This window comes from Pseudonaja textilis, chromosome 5 (assembly GCF_049901715.1).
Source record: "Pseudonaja textilis isolate UNSWEBS1 chromosome 5, rPseTex1.2, whole genome shotgun sequence".
Lineage (NCBI taxonomy): Eukaryota > Metazoa > Chordata > Lepidosauria > Squamata > Elapidae > Pseudonaja > Pseudonaja textilis.
This window is the reverse complement of record NC_141994.1, coordinates 75934956-75949891: the sequence shown is the minus strand read 5'-3', so window position 1 is coordinate 75949891 and position 14936 is coordinate 75934956. Positions and strand designations below refer to the sequence as shown.

The 14936-nt window shown below is 66.2% G+C and overlaps 2 protein-coding genes across 7 annotated transcripts; one reads left to right on the top strand and one right to left on the bottom strand.

Annotated features, from left to right (window-relative positions):
- The first annotated feature begins 1321 nt into the window (after positions 1-1321).
- On the top strand, positions 1322-3396 carry LOC113450642 (regenerating islet-derived protein 4-like). Its single transcript, XM_026721925.2, has 6 exons — positions 1322-1415; positions 1551-1645; positions 1886-2023; positions 2123-2228; positions 2686-3027; positions 3290-3396. The coding sequence occupies exons 1-6, from the start codon at positions 1358-1360 to the stop codon at positions 3394-3396; spliced, it is 846 nt and encodes a 281-aa protein (XP_026577710.2). The 5' UTR covers positions 1322-1357.
- CPT1B (carnitine palmitoyltransferase 1B) lies at positions 3349-14708 on the bottom strand. 6 transcript variants are annotated; one of them, XM_087935453.1, is made up of 20 exons: positions 14509-14708; positions 12558-12628; positions 11889-12034; positions 11397-11536; positions 10744-10921; positions 10499-10600; positions 10005-10142; positions 9777-9854; positions 9546-9653; positions 8867-8951; positions 7712-7907; positions 7395-7580; positions 6714-6819; positions 6444-6560; positions 5687-5851; positions 5410-5544; positions 4622-4774; positions 4380-4493; positions 3825-3917; positions 3349-3672 (listed from the first exon to the last, which is right to left on the bottom strand). In XM_087935453.1, the coding sequence occupies exons 3-20, from the start codon at positions 12027-12029 to the stop codon at positions 3583-3585; spliced, it is 2325 nt and encodes a 774-aa protein (XP_087791579.1). In that variant the 5' UTR covers positions 12030-12034; positions 12558-12628; positions 14509-14708; the 3' UTR covers positions 3349-3582. The 6 variants fall into 6 exon arrangements, with proteins under 6 accessions (XP_087791579.1, XP_026577712.1, XP_087791578.1 ...); XM_026721927.2 differs by having other exon boundaries at positions 11397-11531; positions 14509-14650; XM_087935452.1 differs by lacking the exon at positions 14509-14708 and adding an exon at positions 13763-13947.
- Between the last annotated feature and the right edge of the window lie 228 nt (positions 14709-14936).

The window sequence follows — 14936 nt, the reverse complement described above, 5'->3', positions numbered from 1 at the left end:
TTCCCCTCACTTTGCGGTATCCCCCCCAACAACACAGACCCCGCCGACAGAAACAGTTGCCAAGGGGTGAGGATTGTCGCCCTCCCCTCCCCCAAGACAAGCAAATCCCTGCACAAGAAATCCTCAACTTGCAAACGTTTCTTTAGTGGCCAGTTACAGGTCCTCAGACAACACTGAAGCAGCCCCAGAATCCAGGCGCTGGGCAAGTCCCTGGGTCACGCGGTGGCCGGTTTCTGACAAACACGGTTCACCTAACCACAGTGGTGATTCATTTAACAACCATGTAAAATTGGGCACAAGTCATGAAACGGCCGCCTTGATCCTGGGGAGGCTTTGATAGCTGCAAGAGTTTGGTTGATTTTGCACCATTTTATGACCTCCCTTGTCACGGTTGTTAAGGGAGACCGGCTTCCCCCCTGGCTCTCTGCTTGTCAAAAGGTCCCCATTCCGGTCACAAATACGAGGCAGGTGCCAACGCCTGAATCCTGATCACATGGCCACTGGGAGGCTGCAACGGTCGTAAGTATGAAAAATGGCCGTAACTTACTTTTTTCAGGGTGGTGGTAACTTTGAGCGGCCACTGATCAAATAGTTGAGAGCTGAGGACCGTCTCTAGCCTTTACTTGCCATTTTATCCTTCTAAAATGCTTCCCCAGGGGGGGTTTCGAAGTTCGGTGAAACTGTTCCCTCCTTTGCCTGGAATGGCCTAGGCTTTCCTACCTGAGCAGGGGGTCAGACTAGAAGACCGCCGAGGTCCCTTCCAACTCAGATGTTCTGCTATACTGTTAACGCTTCAATGTTTATTGTACGGGATATTTTCCTTTGAATATTTCCATTAAGAAAAATGGAAAACTCGCAAAAAGTTACCAGCTCTGTAGAAAAATGATTTTCAATCAGGCTGAGCCATGCTGCGTTTTCGTGCCCGTACAGATCCTCGGCCCTCATCCTCACAGGTTTTCCTTATTTGGGGCGAAACCCCGCTCCCCCCCATAACTTAGCAAAGGTTTCTGTGTATGAGGAGGTGGATATCAGTGTCCCACAGCAGCTAAGTGGAGGGAGGTCGAAATGAAAGACGGTGAAGGTCTGGAATTATATCCATTATCTCAGTTGAGCATTTGAGCCCCCAGGAGCTCAGAAAGAAATCAGCTGCTGTCACACCTGGGCAGGTAAGTTTAGGAAAGAGACGGGACGGCTGACCCTCCCCCGTTGGAGCAGAGTGGAGAAGCCCCCACCCCGTTTTACTTTTCTACCATCAGGGCTGGTGGGTGGTTGAGGGGTGTCCCCTCCCCCACGGAGGCTGCCCTCCCCTCACACCTTCTCTCTCTTTAGACGACCCCCCTCTCTGAAGACTCGGAGGATGGCCCCCCTCGGCCTCGGCCTCTTGGTCTGCCTGGCGCTCGCACCCTTTGCAGCCAGTGAGTGTCCTCCCAACCCCCCGGTCACTGCATGAGGGGAGGGGCTCTCCCCTTCCTCCGGTGGGCTCTGCAGTTCCACTTCCAAAGCCAACCTGTGGGCATTGGGGGGGGCTCACCCGTTTCCTGCCTTTGCAGATGCCCAAGCTGACCCCTGCCCCGCCGGCTGGCTCTCCTACAATGGCCACTGCTACGGATACTTTGAGCAGGAGGTGAACTGGCAGCAGGCGGAGGTGAGTCCGGGCAGGGCAGGGGGCCTGGCTGGGATTGGGCCCTCTGCATCCGGGGACGGGCACTCAGCCTCGCCCACCCGCTGGCTGCTGAGTGGGGCAATGCCAGGGGAAGAAGGCAGCAGGGAATTCTGGGAGTCGAAGTCCCCCCATCTTCAAGTGACCACGGTTGAGACCCGTTGCTGTGGAGCCACCTTGAAAGCAGTCGGTCGGCTTCCTCTGCAGCCTCTCTGCCTCCCCCAGGCCTTCTGCCAAAGCCACAACGGCCACCTGGCCTCCATCCAGACCCGCGAAGAGCATCAAGCCGTGGCGGACTTCCTGACTAAGGCCCAGTGGTGGGAGCGCGAGGATGTCTGGCTGGGGCTCTTCCTCCCATCCCAGGTGAGTGACCGGGTGGGGCTTCTGGTGCCCCTGCCTCCCCTGCCCCCCCCCGCTTCTTCCTCCAGTGACCGCTCTCGATGGGTTGCCTTGTGCCTCTAGAGCCGGACCTGGGCTTGGGTGGACGGCAGCCCCCTGGGCTACACCGCCTGGGAAAAGCATTACCGCCGCGCCTGGAAGGCCTGCGCTGCCCTGGACGACTCTTACGGTAAGGCCCAGGGCCAGAGGGGGGTGGGTGGGTGTGGGCTCGTCTGGGGACTCCCTGCCCCAAGGAAACCCACCGAAATGGGGCAAGTGGACTCCCCCCTCACTGGTCTCTGGAGATCCCGTCCCAGTTCCCCAAATCTGACCGTACCTCGGCCACAAATCAGCCCAAAATGTGTTGCTAAGTGGGACGGTTGTTAAAGGAGTTTTGCCCCACTGGACAAATGTTCTTGTCAGCTGCTAAGTGAACCCGGCTTCCGCGTTGGCCTTGCTGGTCAGGACAACGTTCGCAGGCGGCCTCAACCCCCCCGCCCCCTATTAACAGGCTTCCTTTCACCGAAGGGGGGTACAGGCTGAGCGGTGGCCAAGGACCCCTCTGGGCTTGGTGAGGGGCCCCTCCCGGGAAAGCCTGCTGGCAGCCCCCAGCCCCCCCAGCCCTGACTCCCTGCTTCTGCTTCCAGGGTTCATGCTGTGGGACGACGATTCCTGCTACGACCGGAACCCCTTCCTCTGCAAGAGCCTGGCAGCGGCCGCCCCCCCCCCCACCCCCAGGGAGCCCAGCCCTGAACCCGCCTCCTCCCTCGCATGGCCAAAGCCCAGAGCCGGCCTGCCCCCTCCGCCTCCACCCCCTCCCGTCCCCGCAACATCTCACAATAAACCCCTTTTGAGCAAAGGACGGGGCTCCTTGGCTGCTTTGGGGCTGCTGCACTTGGGGGGAGATCCTACCCGCTTAGCCTCAACACCCTCCCCCAAAAAAAACAGTGGAAGGCCAGGCCTGGCGTCTTGGGTCGCTCCACCATCCTGTAGACTGCACTCCATCAGGTGGGGTGGGGGACAGGCCTGGTTTCCTGCACCTGCTGAAGTGGCACTCGTTCTGCAGGGGGCACAGGGGAGCAAAGCACCCCCAGGCACCCAGGAAGGGCCCCGCAGGGCAAGAGGACCTGGGCTGCCAGGGGTGAAGGCTGCCCCCCCCCCCGTCTTCCGCTGGGGGCGGGGTGTGTGGGGAGAATGGCTCTGCAGTCGCAGTGGGCACGGCTGCCTCTGGGTCTGGCCTGACCTTTGCAGTGGGGCCTCTGCCGTCCCCCCCCCCCAAAGCGCCACAAGAAAGGAACCTGCAGGCAAAATCAGGCGGCTTCACTCCGGGGACTCCCCCAAACGATCCTCCTTTATGAGTGACATCACAGGGCAACCGCTCTGCCCCCCCCAGCCCTCCCCCCCCCAATCCAGGAAGCCCCCGCAGGGCAGCTCCGCAGGGCAGGAGATGCAGCCGGCCGGCTGGCCCCAGGCTGGACGATATCCGGCATGGCCTCCCCGAAGCGGCGGCTGCTTCCTCTGGCTCTGGGCAAAGGGCACCCAGCTCAGCGGGCCTTTTGCCTGGGCTGCACGTCCATCAGAGCGGCTATGTCCACCATGGCCCGGCGGATGTTCGTCCCAAAGCGCTTGGAGTCCTGGGGGCGGGGCGGAGAAAAGGGCCATCGGTCAAGGCAGGAGGGGCAGCACCTGAAGGGCGCCGAGGCTCGCTGGCCGAGGGGCCTCCTGGGGTGGCTCTTCCTAAGGGCCGGTCAGTGGCCCCCCTCAGCCCTTCTGCGGGCACACTCACCGTTTCGGGGCTGGAGAACTTGCTGGAAACGTGAAACGTGATCAGGTTCTCCCCGGCAATGATGTAGGAGACCCCGTAGCCATCGTCAGCCACCTGCGGGAGGGGGGGGAGAGCAGAGGACCCACCGCTGGGCATGGGGGGCACAAGGGAAAGGGGGCTAGAGGAGGAGCCTTGGGGTGCCTTGCCAGGGTCCTCCCCTCCCCCTCCCCCTGGCCCCTCCCCCTGCCTCTTCTGGCCTGCACCTCGCCACCTCCCCAAGGGGGCCCAGCCTCACCCTGCCCCGCCTTCCACAGCTGCCCCTGGGCAAAGGCCTGCCCACCCCGCCAGAAGGTGGCAACGCTGGGCAGGTATCGGCTCATCCCCAAAGCCAAGAAGGGGCCAGGGCCCCCACTCCCGGGTGAGAGACCCCCATGACTGGGTGGGGAAGCTAGGCCCTTGCAACCTCCCCCACTCGGGCACCTCCCTCACTTCCGCCAGCCTCGGTGCCACCCAGGACCTGGGCGTCTCCCTCCGCCCAGCCTTGGTCCCTTCCATGCCTCCCCCGCCCCCCCTCACCGGCCCAAAGCCCCCGCCGGAGGAGACGAAGTCCGGATGGGCCTCCAGGCTGAACATCTTGATCTGCTGCTGGGGGGTCTGGCTGGTGGACAGGCGCCAGGGCTCGGACAGCACCTGGGGGGGGGAGAGAGGGGGGGTCAGCCCGCTTCTCTTCCCTCTCCAGCCACAGCCCCACAGGGCGGCCTCCCGCTCAGACTGCCCTCAAGGCAGGTGAGCCCCTCCCCAAAGCCTGCCCCCCTCACCTTGTCCAGGAAGGGGGACTTCACCCCGAGGTAGCGGGACATCACGTAGAGGCAGAAGAGATGCCGGTCGATGCCGGCCCCCGTCATGGCCAGGCGGTACATCTGCTGGTGCTTCTCAGCCGCCACTTTGAAGAGCTTCAGCTGGTCCAGGGGCTACGGGGGGAGTGGGGGTGGGTGGGGGGTGGGTGGAGAGGGGGGTGAGCCCAGCCTGACCAGCTGCTTGGCTTCTCCAGGGCGGGCAGGGGCAGAGGCTGCCAAGAGGCGCTTCCTGTGCTGGGGGCTCCCGTTGGGCCCCCTTTCCCCAGTCCCCCCCCACTCCTGAGCCTGCCTCCTCTATCGGGACCCCACCCACCGCAGGCCCCCTCCCATCTCCCGCAGGGGAGCTTCCCTTGCCTAGGGGGGCCCAATTTCCATGCTTCTCTCCCCCCGCCGAGCCCAAGTTTACTGCTCTGAAGGTGGCCACGTTTCACCCCCCCCTTGCCCTCCCCCTGCCAGGTGGCTGGAGAGGCAGCTGGGCGAGGGGGGGGCGCCAGGCAGCTGTGCCTGAAGCCCCCTGGATCTGAATCCCGGCCTCTGCCCACAGCAGAAGAGCCGGACAGCCACCAGGCGGCCCTCCGTGGGATCCCCTGAAGGCACCCCCTTTGCGCCGCCCCTTTCGGGGAATGCACCCCCTCCTCCTCCTGGGGGCCGGGCAACGGGTGCTGTCTGCACACTCCCCCCGGCTCACAAAAGGCAGAGGCCAGGCGGGGCAGGATGGGGGCCGAGTGAGCGGGGGGGGGACGACTCACGCTGCAGTTGGGGTCACTCATGCTGAGCACAAAGGCCGCTGCCTCCCCGGTGCAGGAGCGCACCGTCTCCGTCCGTCCCTCCCGGAAGAGCCGCGTCATGGAGGCCTCGTAGGTCAGGCAGAAGTGGCCCCTGTCCTGGAGGGGGCAGCCGAGGGGCCAGGAGGAAGACGAAGAGGAGGAGAGCCGGGTGAGGAGGAACCCGGAGCCCTCGGCACGACCCCCGCCCGGCTTCCCCCGGCTCCCAGCGCTGCCGTGCCGGCCGGGGCCCCCTCCTCACCCGGAAGTGGGCCAGCTGCAGGGCGATCTGGATGAAGCTGTCCGGGCTGGTCCGGCATTTCTTGATGAGGCCCTTGCCGAAGGCGCTGAAGCAGAAGCAGCAGAAATCCACCTCGTCGGCCAGCGCCCGGGCCTCCCCGTAGGCGGCATCGATGGCCCGGATGCACTGCGGGGAGAATCCGCCTGAGACGGGGCCGGGGGTGGGTGTGTGGGGGGAGGGGGTTGCAAGGAAAGCTCCCCCCCTCCGTGTGAATTTTGCCACGAGTCCTGACCGGTGTCAGCCGGGTGCTATTCTGGCCTTTTTGGACGCAAGAAGCAGCCAAGAGACCACCTTCTGGCTTGCCAAACGTGCCATGTTTACGGCGGGGCTCCCACAACTTGGATTACCCGCAACCACAACATCCCGTATGACCCAGAGTAGCTCCCTCGTGTGCCGGTCTGCGCCAGCTTTGCCCCTTGCACCAAACCCTCCAAGACCGGGGGGTGGGGGGGCTCTGGCAGGGAGACTTAATGGGGATCCCTGCACTCAACAGGAGGCTGGACTGGATGGCCTCAAGGGCCCCATCCTAGCTGAGGAGCCTAAGGCTGGGCAGAGTTTCTTTGTTCCAAGGAGCCCCCCCCCGGATGTTTTCAGGATGGGGCCTGTTGTGGGGTCCTCCCACCTGCTTTCTGGGCAGAGGGGGGGGGGCTGTGGTCCTAAGGTAAGAACCCGCCGAGCCCCTTTCAGCCCCCCCACTCTGCAGGGCGCCCAGACCCACCTCTTCGGGAAGGTCCCATGCCAAACGCTGCGGGGGGAGAAGATCGGTGTTGGGCACCCCCTGGCAGTGCCCGCCATTGCAGTAACCCAGAAGCATCTGGTCTGTCGCCAGCATGAACTGGGCCGTGAGCAGGAGGGAGGGAGGGAGGAAGAGGAAGGAAGAGAAAGGGCACCACCAGGTTAGACAGCTGCTCTGGCCTCCCACTCCCCACCCCGTCAGCCTCAGCCAGCCGGTCTCCAAGCAGGGCTGAGGACGTGGGGGGCTGCTCACCTCCCAGAGGTGCCCCATGATGGGAGCGTCGGCCCACGAGTGCTCGGCGTTGCCCCCCAGCTTCCCGTTCGGGTAGACCACCAGCGTGAAGGACTTGTCGAACCACCTGGGGAAGAGAGCCCACCTGCACCCAAGCTGGCCCGGCTCTGGGCGACCCCCGGAAGCCCCAGAGGCCCCGAGGCAGGAGGGAGCGGCCCTTCCCCCTGCGGGGGTCTCGGGCATGCAGAGTTCCCAGGACCAAGATGCCCTCCTGCACAGGAAGATGGGCTTGGCTGTCGTCCCCACTCCCCCCGGGGTGAGGAAGGGGCCCCACTTCCCAGGAGGGGGCCAGCCCTGAGAGGCAAAAGTCCAGGGTCCAGGATGGAGAGGGAAGCGTTTGCTCGCGTAGCTAAAGCTCCAGGCTAGAAAGCAGCCAACTGTGAGTTCAGGTCTTGCTGGCTGGGTGACTTTGGGCCAGACCCCACCCCCAGCCCCAGCCCAGCCCACCACACAGGGTTGTTGTTGGTGTAGGGAAAAGAGGAGGAGGAGGAGGAGGAGGAGGAGGAGGAAAGCGTGTGGGATGCCGTCCGCCGTCTTGAGCAGGTTGTGGAAATGGCAGAGGCAGGGGATAAAACCGTCAAATCCCAAACGCCTCCCCCCCCCGTCTGCCATCCCAGCCCAACGGGAGCCGGATGCCCTCACCGGTCGTAGCAGCGCCCATGCAGGAGGCTCTTGGCGTACTCGCTGAGGCTCTCCTCGCGCTCCGGGTTGAAGCCTTGCGCCTCCTCGTCCAGCACCAGGAAGAAGGCGGCTCGGTCGATGCAGTCCAGCGAGGCCCGGTTCTTGCCCCGCCCGAAGAACTTGGCACGGGCCTCGGCCCAGGGTACCCTGGAGGGGGGGCAGGAGGAGGAGGGGGGGCCCTGGCTGCCACGGGTGCCTCCAGGGCTCAGGGGCCCCCCAGCTGTGCCCACTGCCCCCGCTGCAGTTGGGGGTTTCCCTCCCCTCCCGTAAAGGGCTACCTGCTCCCTGCGGTGAGGGCCGCCAGCCTCAGCTCCCCCGGCTGCGGAGGGGAGGGGTCGTCCAGGATGCGCTGGAACTGCATCTCCAGGTCCCGGGGGGGCAGCTGCTTCCCCCCTTGGTAGAGCCAGACTTTGAAGAAGCGGCCCCGGTGGAAGACGGCCAGGTGCCTGCTGTCCGCCAGGTGCAGGAGGGAGTCTGGGGAGGGGGAGGGGGGGCGAGTGAGGGGGGGCAGCCAGCGGGCCTGGCCTCTGCTCCACGCTGACCTAGAGGTCACCCGGCCCCTTTCCTCCCCCCTCCCTTCAGGGGCTTGAGGTCAAGGGTCAACCCGCCTGCTTCTTGGCTAGAGAGGAGTCCCCCCCATGAGGAAGGGCCGGCCTCCCCGCCCCCAGGGGCCAAGTTTGGACCCCATCTGGATCGGTTTCTCATTTCAGGTCAAAGTCGTTACTGGTAGTCCTCGACTTACAACCATCCATTTAGTGGCTGTTCTGAGGTTACAACGGCACTGAAAAAAGGGGCTTGCGACCATGGGAGGGTCAAACTTCGGACGCTTGGCAAGTGACTTGCATTTATGACCGATCCCCTCCAGTGACCTTCTGACAGGCAAAGAAGCGATGGGGGGGATTCACTTAACGACCTTCACCATGGTGGCAAGCAAGGTCGTAAAACGGGACCAAACTCCATTAGCCGATGTCTCACTGAACGACAGACAGGTGGGGCTCAGTTGTGGTCATAACTCGAGGACTACCTGTGTTGCAGGGGGAGGCATGGGGGCTGGCAAGCCCAGGACCCTCAGGGGTTCTTCTCCCCCGCACTCGGGGACCTCCTGAGGGACACCCCCCAAAAGCCCCCTCTAGATCCGCTGCCAGGGGCCCCTGCCAAGCCCAAAGGTCCCCCGGCCTCCTCCTGCTTGGAAGCCCCCAGGGTGCCTGGGACGGGGCAGGAGGAGCCTGACCCACAGAGGCACCCCCCCGTGCCAAGACCCCTGCCAGGCTCAGGGGGAGCCAGCGTGGGAGCCCCCCAACCTGGCAGCAGCCTTTGGCCTGGCTCAGCAGGGAGAACGCAGCCTGCCCCCTCCCCCCCCACAAACCAGCCCTCCTGGAACGGCACACGTGTGTGTGTGTGTGACCTCCACCACCACCCCCAGTGCCACCCACCCGTCTCTTTGCCAGGGATGCGGGTCGTGTTGAATATCCGTTCCATCTGGTAGGAGCACAGGGGCACCACTCCCAGTGCCATCACCTGCGGGGGGGAAACGGGCCGAGGGGGCCCAGCCTGGCATCAGGGGGCCGGAGCGTCCCAAGGTCTGCCCACCCACCTGGGGGAGCAGAGAAGGGGCACCGGGCAAGGCGGACCAGAGTCCCGGCAAGGGGGGGGGCAGGAGTGCGCAGGTTCACTTAATGACCGCGGCAAGAAAGGCCACCCAAACCCACTTAAGGAACGTCCTGCTTAGGCACAGAACCCCCGGCCTCAACCGTACTGATCAAGGACCGGACAGGAAACGTGATCCATGGAGCAGGGGAGGGGCTGCTTTGGGGGGGTTCAACCTCTCCCTGCCCACCCCCCACTTCCCACCTGGAGGGAACCCCCCCCAAAAGCTCCTTCCCTTACGGGGGACACTGATCCTTCAGTTTGGGGGGAGACTTCTAAAGAGCCCCTAACCCTGCCCCCCCGCCCGCCCTCCCCCTGCCCCCCGGAATCCCAGGGATCATCTCTGCAGAAGGGAAGGGGGCTTGGCGGGAGGGGGGCAGCCGGCCCTTCTGCACGGGGCACCTTTCCCTCCAGGTATGGGGAGCCAGGCCCCTTGTGAGCCCCCCGCCCCCCCCTTTGACTCACGGGCTCCAGCTCTTCCCGGTCCAGCTGGCGCCGGTACTTCAGGATGGCGTGCACGGAGTTGCCTGCTCGGGCCGCCTGGATGGGCGTGGGGGTGATGTAGAGAAAGTCCTGTCCGGGGGGGGGGGTGGAAGCAGCCGGTGACCTGGCAGGCAGGGGAGCCCCCCCCCCAACAGGCCCTGCCCCAGCAGCCGGGGGCCCCCCTGGCCGAGCCCCCCAGCGGCCGAGACTCACCATGATGTAGTAGTTGCTGTTGACCATGATGGGGCCCCTCCCCCGCAGGTAGATGTACTCCTCCCACCAGTCGCTCACCTGCGGGAGAGAAGGGGGAGGGGCTGCCTGGGTGGGGGCCCTCTCCTGGGGGCTCTCCCTCCACAGGCCACCCTCCAAGGAGCAGGGTCCCCCCGGGCAGGCCATCCCGTGGGGGTGTGTGGGGGGGGTCAGCCCAGCCAAGGGACTCACGTAGTTGGTGGCCCACCAGGACTTGAGGACTAGGAACCTCTGGAGCCGGGGCGCCACCTGCTGCTGGAAGTCCCTGGCCAGGTGCCCCATCTGCTCAAACCCCTCCTTGTCCAGCAACGGCCGCACAGACTCCAGATACTGCAGGCAAAGGAAGGGCCATCGGGGTCCACTCCCTGCGCCCCCCCAGTCCCCCACCCGGGACCCAGACTGTCCCTGGGCCCCACTGGGCAGGGGCAGAAGCAGCCACTGGGCATTGCCTGCCCCCCTCCCAGCAGGAAGAGCCCAGAATCTGGGGGCTGCAGGCAGTTTCTGCACCCCCCGTCATTAGGGGTCCTCCCTGTGCCACCCCATCTCTGCCTCCTCAGCCCCTGACCCACACTCAAGGCAGAGCCCCCTTGTCCCCCCCCCGAGGCCCTCCCAGCGCAGGGCAGCTGGCCTCTCCCCTGCCATGGGCCGCCATGGGCCGGGGGAGGGGCCGGGGGGGCTGCCCTCACCCTCTGGATGGTGTCCTCCACACGGGGCACGGGCAGCTTGGGCAAGGAGGTCTGGAAGCTGTAGAGCAGCGGGTGGCGCCCGGACATGACTTTCACCAGGGCCTGCAAGGGGAGGGCGGTCAGGTGGGGAGGGGACGGGGGGCCGGGCTGCCCCACCAACAATCTGGCCCCCAGCCCTTCCCTCCCCCCTCTTGTGGGTGTTGGGGGAGCCGCAGAGAGGGCCCCCTCAGACCCCGGGGCCTCACCACCCAGGCTTTGGTGCTGAAGCTGGTCTTGCCGTGGGGCTCGAACATCCAGCCGTGGTAGGAGAGCAGCAGCTTCAACATCTGGCGGCGCAGCCAGATGCCCAGGATCCAGACGCCCGTGGAGAAGAGCAGAGCACTGAGGAGGGTCTGCTGGCGGAGGTTGAAGTAGCAGCTCCAGCTGGGGGGACACCGGCCAGGCAGAGCGTTTCCGGGCTGGGCAGGGCGGGCCAGTGGCTGGAGGGGGGGTCTTCCCCTCAGCAGAGGTTTGCAAAGGGTGGGGGGCGCAGGATAGCCCCCTGTCGGGGATGGTGTAGGAGCGTGCAATAGGCAGGTGGGGTGGGCTTGATGACCTGGGCCCTGCCGTCCCAGGAAAGGAGGGGGAGGGCGTCCACGCTCAGCGGTCCAGAAGGCTACCTGGGAGGGAGCCGGGTCCTTGAGGGAGGGGGCAAGGCCCTGGGCTGCCTCTGGGAGTTCCCCTGCCCCCTGGGCCCCCAACCCCCACCAAACGCTGCATGCAACTGTGGAGAGGGTGGGGTGGCGGCTCCCTAGGAGCCCCCTTGCAAAGGTCAGGAGAGCTGGGAGCTGCCTTGCTCCGCAGAGCTTCCCCCGCCCGGTCCCTCTGGGGGGAGGGGAGGGGCGGGCCTGGGGCTCACCTGGTGAGCAGGTGCCTCTGGATTCTGCTGATGGCCCCCCTGGAGAGGTCCACATGGACCCAGGTGCTGCCCATGGTGACGGCGGTGATGGCCAGCCAGCCGGAGGGGGAGCCGGGATACACCCCGGTCAGGAAGCTGTTCTGTGAAGTCGGCCCAGTCAGAGGGCGGCATTTGGCAGGACGGAGGACCCCCCCCCGTGGTCCCTGTGGAAACAGGGGGAGAGGAACCCCCAGGCAGGGGGCAACCCTGCCTGCCCCTCCTCTGCCCCGTATAAGCCGGGCGAGCAACGCCACAGTTGGGGTCCCTGGCAGAAGTGGGGTGGCCCCACCCCAGATGCCCGGCCTGCCAGGGAAGTGGGGGGGCTCCCAGGAAGGCTGCCAGCCAAGGTCCGGCCCTGCTCACCCTCAAGACCGAAACCCCAGGGCATGGGGAGGGGCTGCCCCGATTTGCCCACAACCCCCCCTCCCCCTGTTTCCCCCCCTCCCAGCTGACCTTGAGACGGATGAAGCGTTTCTTCCAGGAATGGAGGCCTGACAGGTAGATGTGCTTGAGGGCTTCCCGGCTCAGCCGGAAATCCACCCCCTCGGGGGTGACGGTGAACTGGAAGGCGACCGCCTGGTGGGCTTCCGCCATCTTGCCTGGGAGGGGGGAGGGGTCTTCACCTGGCGACTCCCAGGAGGCCCCCACAGCTTCCTACCCCTCCCCGCCCGTTCCAGTCGCCTGGGCCCTGGAAGGAAGGAAGTGCAGGACCTCCACACGCAGAGCCCTCAGAGCATGTGCAGAGTGCGGCCCTTCCGGACTGGGGGCAGGGACCCTGGAGCCAGACTCTGCTCTGCGGAAGGGAGCCAGAGTGGGGGGGCACTGCCTTATCTCACCCCACCAGCACCCTCCCCCGGGGGCTGTTCTGCCTGTGAGGAGGAGGTGAGACCTCTGGGGGAGGGCAAGGGGGCCCAGGAGAGCCCAAAACCGTCCTCCCCTTTGGGGGCCCCGTGTCCCCCTCGCTCTCCAAAGGGAATCCCCGGGAAGGGGCTCTGCTGGAGACTCCCCCTTGCCCCCGCCGGGCCTCCCCCTGGGCCACGTAGTTCCATGGGGCCCAGCTCAGGAGTCCATGGGGCTCTCCGCCAGGGGCCCCTCCAGGGCGCCAGAAGGCCCCCCGCTCACCTGGAAAGGTGGGTTTAGGTTCAGTGTCCGATTCAGCTGCCTCTCTCGCCTGCTCCTTTGTGCCCCTAGACCTGTGGGGACCACCAGGGTCAAGGTTGCCAGGAGGGTCTGGGGGCAAAGCCTCCCTCCCTCAGCCCCCTCCCTGCCAGCTGACCTGCAGCCCCCACCCCCACCCCGTCTGTGGACACAAGGGGCCGCTTGGCTGGAGGGGCTGTTTCCGTCATCACCAGCCCAGCCGAGCCGCTGGCATCAGGCACAGGGTGGGTGGCGCCCTCCACCCACAGCTGGAGGGAGGGGAGGCCCAGCTGGGAGGGAGAAGGGCCCTTGTGGACAGAGAGCAGCCCCCCTTTTCCCAAGGGCTGCGGAACGGCCCCCTCCCTCTCAAGTCCTGCTGGGCATTATATTATTTGTGATATACATTTAAGAACTGTCTCAAGGCCCCAAGTCAGAATCCCCCCCCTCCAGCCCAGCTGCCTCCTGTCCCCACCCACTCCAGACCCTTCCTTCCTTCTTTCCTTCTTTCCCTCCTTCCTTCTCTTCCCTTTGTTTCTTCCTTCCTCCCTTCCCTTCCTTTTCCTTCATTTCTTCTGGATTTCCTTCCTTCCATCCTTCCTCCTGCTTGGCCATCACCCAGAGGGGGCAGGGGTGGTCAGTCCTCCCAGCTGGGCCAGCATTCCTGGGCAGGGGAGCCGGGTAGCTGGTGGCCCAACCCTCCCTCGACCCCTCCCTGGCAGTAGCCAGAAGAAGACCCTCCTCCTCAACCCCCAGGCTGCTGGGGTGGGCTTCCCTTTGCAGCCGAGGGTTTTCGGGGTCCTACCGCCCCCGCCCCCATCCTGCTGGAGATCAACCCAGCCAGCCCAGCCCCCCTCAGGAGACAGGGGTCCAGTTCGGGCAGACCCCTCCCCCCGCCCTCCGGGGCTGCTCGGCGCCAGGCGGGAGGGGGGGAGAGCCCCGCTGGGGCGGAGGGGGCTTCAGGCAGCCACGATCCTCCGAGGAGCCGCCGGTCTTTGGGGAAAAGCGGCGTCGGGCCAGCCAACGAACCCAGCTCCCGCCCGCGACCTTCCCGAGGGGACGAGCGGGGCGCTCCCGGGCGTCTTCGGAGGCCCCTCCCCGGGACACGGGGGCGGCGGAGGGGGAGCCGGCTGGGCTGGAGCTTCTCCTCCCGGGACGCCCCTCCTGCCTCCCCGGGCGACCCCCGAGCTCACCGACCGGACGGGGAGCCTGCTCGGTCCGCGCGGGAGGAGGAGGAGGAGGAGGAGCCCGGGCGCCGCGGCCCCTTCCTGCCTTCCTCGCCAAGCGGCGGCGGCGGCGCTCCTGTAACCGGACACCCGGCGGGGAGGAGGAAGCGGGCGGCGCTTCCAGCCCTTTCCCCCGGTTCTCGGGCGGCCCCGGCGACCCCTCCCCGGTCCGTCCAGACTTCTCCGACGGAGGGCGGGCAGCGGTTGCCTTGGGGCGGGCTTGAAAGATCGCGGGGCCCTTCCGGGGCTTCGGCCTCTTTGCGCTCTTAGGGTGCCCGCTGCGGGAAAGCGGGGCCCTCCCGCCCAGGACTCCGCAGCCCGTTTGCCCGGAGGACGGATCGCCCCACCCGCCCTTCGCGCCTCCGCCACGTCGCTCTCCGCCCGGCCCGCCCCTTCCCCATTTTGCGCCCAGACCCTTCCCCGGCCGGGAGGGGGGGGGGGCTTCCCCCTCGGGGCGGGGCCTTTGCGCCCAGCCCTGCGCGGGTCCCGCGAGCGAACCGCCGCCGCCGCCGCCTCTCCCGTTGCCTTCCGCCGGCCTTTGCGCGCGGCGGCCCCAGGATTCCGCCCAACCGTCGCGCAGGCCTCGCCTCCGCCCGCGGGCGCTCGCTCCCTCCCTCGCCCGCCGTGCCCGTCTGGTTTCGGGCTCCCGGGAGGAGAGAGACGCGCGCAAAGCCACGTTCCCTTCATTGTCAGTTTGTAGGCGGACAACAAACCTAGTTAAATGGTGGCTTGAGCAGGTTTCCCGGTGACCGAGGCCAAGCGAGGGCTGGCAGCAGGGACACGCCCCCTGCCTGGCATGAGAACTGGGCAGACTGACTGGGGCGCCGGGCGGCTGCTCTGCTGCGAAACGTGCGGCTGCTGCAGGCAGGAACAAGGCGGCTGTCCAGCCAGGCCCCCTGCGCTATAAATAGAGGGCGGAATTTGGGTGAGAGGGCGCCGGGCCCGGAGGAGGGGAGGGCAGCTGCTGGCCCGGGCTGCCCCCAACCCCTCTCCTCTCCCAGCCTCTCTGGCCAGGTGACTGCTCCCCTCCAGCCCCCCCTTTCCAAAGAGCTCAGCCGGGATTCGGTGGGTTGTCTGAAGTGCAGCTGTTCAGCTGGGGGCGCAGGAGACCCAGCCTCTAAATGGGGGCAAAAGGCTCTGG